Raw genomic sequence first — 10,669 nt, 5'->3', positions numbered from 1 at the left:
GTGGTTGAAGGTGCCTGTCGTATTCACTTATTTGTACTTGAAACTGAGGATAGAAGGTGAACATATTGGTTGACCAGAAGAAGCTAAGATTATATCGGCATTAACTCTAGGTTACTCTTGCCAGTCAAAGTGTATCATTGATCAAAGCTTAGAACGCTAGTCTACATAAGAAATAGTACACGCAAGGTAAAGAAATTATAATCGGGATTATAATTGGCGAATCATCTCTAGATGTTGATTAACTTGTAGTCATAACAAGACAGACGAGATAAAAAAAAACTAAAGAGACAGTATTTTATGGCAAATTTCATCTGAACATGAAACAAAAAAGGCTTTGGAAAATCGAGACACATAGTTCAGTGAACGAAGATTCAGATACAGTAAACCAATTTATTGTTTTACGTGAAATCACAGTGCCTTAACAAACTAAGAAAATCATACATTTAACACATCATTTACATATCTTCTTTCACTTGTCTTTGATATAATGTATCATTCTTCGAATCCTGTTGTTATTTCGATTGCTCTCCACTTTCCTTCCTGTTCTCCTTATTTCAACGTTCTGCTGGTAAATATTCCACTTCCTTTCCTTACTACATACTACTTATAAATTATCCACATAAGAGGTGCAAACCACAATAGAACTAGATAATTATTTTTAAAAAAGTAAACCAGCTTCGACAAAAAAGAATTTATTGTTATAACTAATGATATGTTTTACGTTAACACTAGTATAAATTTGTTAACGTTTGAAAAAACATTTGTATTTTTCTCCCAGAAACATTTGATAAAGTTCTGGCAATTAAATAAACGTAAGATTCCAAACAAAGTGCATGTACAAAGGGACACTATAAGTAATTGAATAAAGGAGTCAGAAAGTGGAAATTTTAAAGGAAAAACTTAACGTGTATACATACTCACATTAGGATCTAGAAACGCATTAACATAAACCGCCACATCTATAAAACTGATATTTCTTTAAGCAATGACATAGTGGTTGGAACATTCAAATTTCAGGAAATAGGCTGCAAGTTTGAACTCTGATTCACCTAAATCAATTTAGAGAAAAGTCGGGTCGAAATAGAAGTAGTAATAGAATTAGTTCTGATAAACGTGTTTCTCTAAATTCCGGGTACATGAACCTATACTTGATAATCAAGTAATTTTTTCATGGGTGTAAACCAATAATTTCATGAATAAGTGCTATGTCTTCCTTGATCTAGTCACTTCGAAGTAAATGAGATGAAGTGATATTCTGCTGCGTACATTATGTAAAAAAAGCAACAAAGATTCAGTATAAAATGATAAGAATAAATTAATTTTCATAGTCTATTGAATTGTGATAAACTCACTTATAAGAGATCTTCCATAATACCATTTGAACGAATATTCAAATAACGTACTCGTGTACAGATAACATAATCGGGTAAGTGATTTCCCAGGATCGGATGAAGGCAATTAAGGTGAACGAACCTGTGAAATCCTTACAATCACGCTCCTTGAAACTGATGTATTTGGAGATTTAAGAACTTTTACTGGTACTGACAGTAATTGATATTCTTTGAGCGTACAAAATTCACAACTAATAAACTAATTACGCGTCGGCGAAATCTATCGTTCAAGGTTGTCTATCTGCTCTATCTACCATATATATATATATATATATATATATATATATATATATACCTGGTCCACATACTTGGCTTTGAGATATTTAATTGTTTTGTGTGTGTAAGAGAGACACTGTTCGGTTACCCGAACCGAAGTGAACCTTGAGTAGCTAAAACCTGAAAGTTGACGACTGAGAACAAACTAATCTGACCGACTGAACTATAAGCTTCACAAATTATTTAACAGAGAATGAAGATTTATTAAATAGTTCCTTGTTTCATAATCAATAACTGATCAATTGCCATTCATTTCATACCGTAAAGACCATGAACATATACAGTCTGAATACACAAAACATCAAATAACAACTTACACTTTGTAATTGAACTGGACCAACTTCCAGTTGCATCTACAAGGAAAGGGAGGAAAAAAATATTAAAAAAGTCATTATTATTTAACTAAAATCATTTTGATTTTTTTTAGTGAAAACAATTAAAACACTACAGAAAAACATTTATACGTAATAAGCACGTTTCTACTGAGTAAACATAAACTACAAGTAGAAACACTGTTGGGCAAGTATGGATCAGTGGCAATGGTGGTTAATATATTCATTTAATGTTTCACTAATGAATGGCCGTTTCGAACTCTGAAGAGTTTTAGACATAATAAGGTAATTATTAGTAGGTTTTATCATACCAAAATGGTAGTTTAAAACTGAATACACGAAACCTGAACTTGGAAAAAAATAAGTAACATTAAAACACGTTCAAATTTTCTGTAATATTTCCCAGTTAGAGTAATATGGATTAACTGTAACAAGATATCGTCAAATGCTTGCAAATAATAGGATTTTAAGAAGTAGTAACATTAGGACAGGACAAGTGATTAAAATAACAAAACAGGGAACATTTGCAAATTAATCTGGTGTATTTACATTTAGTTAATTACCAAATATTGAATAATTATACTTAGATTATATTTCAAATGTTCTTTGATATTACAAGGGATCATGGATTACATTTGTTTACAGCCACTTGAGCTTCAGTTAATGACTCATAATAATGAAATTATTTATCCAGTGATTAATAAGAACCCATGTATTAAATCCAGTTGATGCGACTAACGTAACTGAGGTAACATTACTACAATGGTTACAATGATGCACTTATGTGTGCTCGGAAATGATATTGAGAACACCGTTGCAAATGGATGGTAAAGTTAAGGTTGTAGAAGTAGATGAGACAAATATTCAAAAAGAGACCTACAATAAAAAAGGAATTTAAGAGTAGGATATTTTTCGGTAAATAAAATCTTTTTGGAGAGCGTTCCTCACTGTAAACTACCCATCACTTCTTGCATGTTTTATGTCCAGAAAATAATAATGTCACTAATAGTGTAGGGTTATTGTATGCGAACAATCCCTGTTACTAACCAACTAATTGATCAGAAATTGATGCATGTCATAAATTTATTATTTTGTGTTATATTGTCATAAAGACAGATGTAAGTGAATATTCATAATTCTTCTCATCAATGATACACACTATTATTAGCATTTTATCCAAGCGGCTAATACATTGTGTTTTATTTTATTGACGCTGGAATTGAATGACAGAAATGGAAAGGTGGTCACTGTATAAATATACGGCAGTGAAATGAACGACAACATAATAAGACTGGTGTTTGTCGAATCATCGCAACTCTCCAACTGTGGTTTTGGAAATCATATAATTCTGTCATGATGCGTCATTACGTCTCGCTCGGAAGAAAAACTAGTGATGATTAGACTCTTCATATGGGTAACACAGATCTTAATTGGAAGAAATATTTCTTGGTTGTATTTATAAATGAACAACTGTGTTTATCGACATGTTATTGATTACATGATATTTACCTCTTAAATTTATTTACAATATATTGATCATATTTTGTAAGTATTGCTCTTGTGATTTCCTGTGTTATCAGTAATTATATGAATTATAAATAAACACAACAATAACGTAACTCATAGACTAGTTGGAATTATTATTTTTTTTAATTAAATATTTAATAATTTTTCCCATCAGCAATCTGATGACATGAGCATATATTTTATGAGGACAATTATGGTTCAACAGTCAAAACATTCGACTTCTGTTATTGCGATGGAGGTTGCAAGAATAGTTTAACAATAGCTCAAAAATTACACTGACTGACCACTGAATAGCAACGTACAGTTGTTCGTGCAGATTCAATTCTATAGACCAAATTGCAATACATACACTAGTGTAAGTCACTGAACCGTACATGCACTATGCTCTGATACTAGGTCTGATTCTACGATTAGCGGTAAGGACAAAAATGACAACGGCTACTACTCAGTGATCAATGTGTCTATCATAATCCTGCAAAATATCAATTGCGAACCGGATACCTTAGCAGTGTGAGATCGGTTTCCAGATAACTGCAGATACACTTTGGTGACAAGTGTAAACTTGGATGAAACCTAGGTCGATTACTTTCAACTAACTAGCATAAGTTAGGATTGTTTAAATTGTCTTTCACATAAACACATACTTTAAGACATGATTACATAGAGAAGCTGTGGCCTCAGTGGTTAGAGTACTCAAGCTTCAATTAGTAGATTGGATATTCGAAGAAGCTCGTCCCACTTCGGTTGAGATAATAGGATAATATCAATATACCCTACACAAAAATTATGGCTTAGTGGTGAGGATATAAATTTTTATTAAAGGTAACAAATTAATCTATCTATCGATTGATTATACAGTATAGCGCTGTGTGAAGAATGAAAAAATGGTATAAAATCTATGACATCAAACTGGATTACTCTGACAGTAAAAAGTAAAACTAACACAACATTTGAGGAGAAAGATAATAAAACTTCACTTACTGGTGGCAAACTGACGACTGGCTTATCATCCAAACGTTTTTCAATAAAATATGTTTTGATCACTACAGATTCCCAATGGGAAAGAGAAAATAAAACATTTGAAAAAGTTACTTTGGACACACATATGTATTTGTATATATAACCAATAGAGAGAATTTTTTCAAAAGAGAACAAGGGAAATAGCCGAAGTTAATTAAATATAAGTCAGTAAACAAGTGTACGTTTGAGAATCATTCAGTGGCTCAAACTGAAATAGGTGAGGTCTGCACTTGCAACCTATTAATTGAAATATAAGTGAATTTACTAATTGACCGTCATTTTTCCACAAAACCATAGTAACGTGCTGGCTTCCTATGATACTAAAAGTCCCACAAGTTCGCCAAAGTATAATGTAAGGCTCACACAAATAAATTCACCTTTTCGAATTTACTAAGTGTGATTATTGAAAACGTCTTTGAAGCAATTGAGTTTGAATCCAATGTTCATTTGATTTTCCTATTTATCACATTCTTACCATGATGCTTAGTTAAATTCAATACTAATAAAATAATGTGTAATGCTATTTAAACGTGATGAAAAAACATGAAACCACATTGTTTGTAGTAATTTCGTTCAGAGAACGTAAATCAAGTCGAGGGACGTACAAACATAGACGAATAATACCACACATTTCAAGATCAATTTGACAAGTTAGAATCATTTCGAACTAGTGTTAAATCTAGAAATTCTTAGTATGCCGCGTATAACTTGAGCACTCGAACGCTAGAACCTTCCCAAGCTGCAAATGAGAAGACAGAAGACAACTGGAAGGAATGTTATTCCAAACAGTGTCAATAACTGTACAATACTGTCAGGTATTTACAGTTTTTAATAAAAACGAAATCATCATTAAAATTATCCAATTCGCACACAGGAGGTTATTGGCATTTGTCCAATGGGGAAGCTACATGTAGTGATTCTGGAATATTTTTTTAAAAAGCTGACTGGATGGAATATGTTCGGCTCTTTTTGAGCTTCTTAGAGCATCCTCAAGTTTACCTGCGGACTGTCCTCACACTTACCACCTTTAAAGTCTGCCGCGTAAGGCATTTCTCAGATCCACCTGAAACTTGGTTACCGCATTTCTCTTGCGGTTCTCGAAGATTGTACCGCTTTGCCCTTGCGTCTTTATATCTTCTACATTTGCGCTTCTGAGGGCTTTTTCGAGATGAATCCGCGAGCAATTCAAACGGGAGTCGGCTTTGTGGGATCAATGTTCTGCCGTCCCTTTGAATTTGATTTAGGTGTCTTACAGACGTTCTGACATTTCTCCGGATTGAGTACAGTACACTTCCGATTTGACGTTCCATAACACCTGGTTCCCAATTCCTATCACCTTGATACGATTTGGCAAGTACCATTTACCCACCTGGAAGCTACGAGTGACCGTGCGATACTCATTCATGGGTTTATTTGTCTCCCTAGGTGGCAACACATTGTTAAAGACTGTCCGGATTTTCCTTCCGAACATACACTCGGCTGGTGAATTGATATGTCTCGCAGATTGAACGCTATATTCGGATCCTAAGCTAGTATTGTACCCCCAAGCTAGAACTACACAGCGACTTGAACACGAGAGAAAAGGCACAAAATATGCGGGAAGCACTTTACTTCAAAGGTTCGTTTATGTACAGAAAATATAGGGTTTTTATAGTACTTTAAAAGTCCTTGAGTTTTACTGAAAATTCTAGAATACTACTACACATAGTAGCAGTGTATTAATCAGCCAATCAGAATCTCTACATGTGACTTTTCATTTTCGCTGTTTCCAACAAAACTTCTAATCAAACGCTGATTGGATGAAATGCTCCTCAGTGTTTCATGAGCTTGTCATGTCGATTGCGAGAAATTTGCAGGATCATCCCAACATTAATTTTCTTCGGGTACTGCCGGATTAGGGGTAACTCTGGCATTAGTTAGTGGCACTAATGTACCTCTGGCAATAGTTTTGAACCATACGTCTACAACATTCAACCATAGAATGTTTGTCTCTGAGAGGTCCACCAGCACATCTGCATCTCTGGTATGTTGGTAGTTGGAATAGCGAATTAATGGAATAATGGATGATTTCCCAAAGATCATAAGCTCACCAACTGATCTGCAACATTTACAGAGTACTTTACACTTAACTTCAGGATTCCAATGGTTTGAAGACAATCTACATAGATCCCCAGTTGTAAAATAATACAGGACAAATTGATATACAGTATTTTCACCCTTAGCCACTAACCTAGTGGAGCTGGTGAGCTTCTTGAGACAAGCGATGTGGTTAATCTAATCAATTATTTTGATAATTATTGTCAAACACGTTACCAACATAGGTATGACCAGATTTAAAATGTTTGGCTTTTTAAGGGTTCCCGAGATCTAGCTAATCGATGTGATTATGAAAGACAAGAATCAACAAGCTAGATTGTGAAAAAATATATTATATTTTGCCAACTATTTTTTTTCATTTAAAACCTCGTCTTTCAACATACGAAAGAAAGCAAAGAAAATATGTGATTCAAACTTAATGTCTGAAGGTCAAGGATTTTAGTTGATAACACCCATTTCAATAATAAATATTACGCGTAAGAAACCCATATACACGGTAAAAAGCGAAATTGACAATTACCAACGAGAAGAAAGGAATGAGAAATTAGAAATATGTGTTTGACGGCTTCTATATTCCTTAGAAGCTAATGATTGTTACATTTAAAGATTTGGGCGAATAACTGCTTACACTATGATCATTAAATTTACTCATTGTGCTCTGTTTCTCTACATATTAGAGACGATATATAACACACGTACATAGTTCAATGTGAAAAACATGAAAAAAAAGGACAGATAGTGACAACTAACTGAATGAAAAAAAACTTGAAATAAACAAACGAAGATAAATTTGTGTATACTGGATGGACTGTGTTTAGCACCTAGGTGGGACTTGTCAAATGGATGTACCAGCACCTGAGTATTGGTGTTCATATCGGAACTCAAACCTAATAATCCTTCTCATCAAACACCCGACATGTTATAGATACGTCAATATACTAAGCTAATATTTCACAACTTTGACTTCAATAAAGTGAATGAGATAACTTTTTTCTTCTTCCCTGCCCCGCTAACTAGATTAAGAAGTTCAGTTTCATAAAGGAAGCTCTGATAATGATGACTTCAGTAGAACTAAAAATAGATTTAGGTTAATCAGTTATATATTAATTACAAGGATTCAAATTTATGAACTGAGTCATTATCACGAAACACAAATCATAATAAAAATGTGCTTAAAGTTCATAAAGTAATCCAATGAGAATTTGTTGAAAGTTGATCATACATTCACGTTAAATTGATTGCCTTCCTTATAAGTTATAACTGAGGATTGCAATTCCACTAAGCTAATGAGTTTAGATAGCTACTAACTTTCCTAAAGGATTGGATCCCTCAAACGAAAGATACTAGATCCAAGTCCTTATATGACCATCAATAAAGAGATGCACGTACATTTAGTTTGCTAGTCCCAAATAGAACGAAATGCGCGCTCTGTATTAATCTGTCAGCCACAGTCCCCCTATTCTATAAAAATTATGACAAAATAACTATATTGAAGCAATCCACATAAGATGTATACGTGCCAACAAACACGAACCAAAATAATTAGTAGATTAATAATAATGATCCGAAAAGTGGTTTAGAAGATTTCAACTCTTCCAATATTCGTTCGACAATGATGCTGATTTCCGTTATTTTAACAAGCACCACTAGTTGAAGGGACTTCATCTAACATCATGACCATATCCTAGGCATAATTGACGCAAAACACTTTTCTTCACTGAAATATTTAACTCAGCAGTCATCTCATGTTCATCTATCTCTGCTTCCGTTCAAATATACTATTTCCTGAGACTTATTGTCATTTTATCGGTTTTCCGGATATCACACTTGAAGCATTATGATGCCAATATCGTCTGATTCGCTCATACCTAGGAGTAACTTCAGAGTGTAACCATAAACTTCTGTCAGTCTTTTCAATAGTACTGAAAAGCAAATCTAACACTTATAAACGATGATTAAGTGAGATTCCAATGGCATGTATATCAGTTGAATATTTGAGGGTAAGAAAACACTTAACCTAACAACAAATTAGAAATAATAACTAATCTTAATCAGATATCCAATTTAAAAAATGGAATACAAACGAAACTAATGAATAATTAGACCACAATTCTATACTATTAAAAAAGTAAAAATAACATAAGAGTGGTAAGAATCGGATTGTAAGATGGAAATACATACTAACAGTATTATTTTAAATTCACCAATATTTTTTAATGAATTATTAAACTTTATAATAATAAAAAGTATGCAACATCCAGGAGTCAACCATACAAGGATACGATGTTTGAAGAAGACACATTCGTGACTTTACTTAACCACAGTGAACGAACTAATTAAGCAGTATAAAACATCACGTTATTTGTCTATCAACGATAATAACATTAAGTAAAATTTATTATAGAAAAAACTGCATACTATTGGTGCACAGATGATGAGTAGGGTTTTTTCTAAGATAAATTATTCCTTGGTCGTTTGAATTAAATTTGGGGATTAATGTTGATTTCGACTTTGTTTCTAACGTGCACTGACATCAAGTAATGTATTATTTAAAACGTATCATAAGAACCTAATTAAGAATTTTGTTTTTATTTCTGTATAGTCAATTGTATGTACGCGTATAAATAATGCGTGTGAACCTTTGTATGTATGTTTCTCAACGTACGCACATAATGACTAATCCCATATTTAGTTATGTATTAAGATTATGATGACTGGTTTGATTATTTACACAGTCGCTTACTAATACGCAGATTCACTCCTTTGACTTGCCACCGGTCGGGTCATTTGCCTACCTCGCTTAAAGTATGATCTTCATAATAACTTCATATTCGACTTCTTAGTTTGATATGGCGTTATAAATCGTCGAAGAAACGGTGTTCAATCCCATTGTTCACAAAAGATTAACAGGAGTGATGGGCCATGTTACAATCCCATAAGACAACAATCCTAGAACTTTGAGGTCTGTCTACCCGATGAGCACATTACCTGAAAATAATTTAGTAATAATCAAAAGGTATGCACACATTTACAATTTCAGTCAGTTAGCGATAAGGTGAGATAATTATCTAGTACCATAGGTTATACATTATATCACAATTCTGACAACAGTGATAACTGAGAAGACATTGTTCTTATAGAGTTGAGACGATTGTCCAATTATTCCTTGATTTTTGGAGTTGTTCTCCAGCAATTTATAAATCAAAAAAGTTAGTAGAATAGGGAAAAGCGAAAATGTTTTATGGAAACAAGATTAAGTTCACTTACTAGCTTCGTCTTGAGTATGTTTAATGGCGAAACATTGTTCTTCTTTATTGAAAAATTCAACTAACACTTTAAATTTTCGAATATCTATGGAAAATGAAAAGGGTGAATAGATTATGCTTACAAAAATAATCAACATTTATTGAACAACCATCATCCGAATTGAAATATGATTAACATAAAAATAAATAAATTTCTGTCTAACTTACGTTCAAAATAGTAAAAAACATTTTATGAATGTTTTGAAATAACAGTAACTATAATCGATGTCCAAACGTGAAAGTTTTCTACCAGTTTAGCTGCTACAACTATTTTTTTCCGATCCATCATATTCAAGACATAAAAAATAGTGCAGTCGTCTCTTGATTTTTTATAAGATAGACAAGTAAAGTAAGTTTGAGATCTTTATCACATTGCATCACTACTACATTGTATCACTACTCAGTACAAACAGCATTAAAACAGAGGCTATTTTGTAGGTGTCATTACCAAGGTTTGACATTATAATTCAAAATAAATTGAGCATTCGTTAGATTGTTATTAACAGAAACGATATATTTGTAAATAAGTGAACAGTATTGTTTTCGACTAGATCCTCATCAGGCTTTACTCTAATATACAGTAATATTTATATGCATATACGAAATTGTTAAACAAATCAAGGCAGTTTATGAGTGAATGATAACAGTGGAATAGATTACATAACCAAAATTAATAATAAGTGAAAAGTACAAATTGATAGTGTAATGACCAGGTGTACTA

The 10,669-nt window shown here is 32.9% G+C and overlaps 1 protein-coding gene across 2 annotated transcripts in view; it reads right to left on the bottom strand.

Moving 5' to 3' along the window:
• Positions 1-1,045: 1,045 nt before the first annotated feature.
• The window catches only part of Smp_102340.1 (adenylate cyclase type IX, putative), a gene marked incomplete at both ends in the record, with an annotated part of 48,740 nt that continues 39,116 nt past the window's right edge, over positions 1,046-10,669 (bottom strand). The window contains 4 exons of one of the 2 annotated variants that reach the window (XM_018791744.1): positions 1,046-1,048; positions 1,985-2,020; positions 4,508-4,569; positions 9,911-9,994. In XM_018791744.1, the coding sequence (XP_018645159.1) occupies positions 1,046-1,048; positions 1,985-2,020; positions 4,508-4,569; positions 9,911-9,994 (185 nt within the window). Of the gene's footprint in view, positions 1,049-1,980; positions 2,021-4,507; positions 4,570-9,910; positions 9,995-10,669 lie in introns of those variants that run through there. The other variant, XM_018791745.1, reaches the window with a different exon arrangement.

Source organism: Schistosoma mansoni (genome assembly GCF_000237925.1).
Source record: "Schistosoma mansoni, WGS project CABG00000000 data, chromosome 1 unplaced supercontig 0094, strain Puerto Rico, whole genome shotgun sequence".
Taxonomy (NCBI): Eukaryota; Metazoa; Platyhelminthes; class Trematoda; order Strigeidida; family Schistosomatidae; genus Schistosoma; species Schistosoma mansoni.
This window is presented reverse-complemented; position numbering and strand designations above follow the sequence as displayed.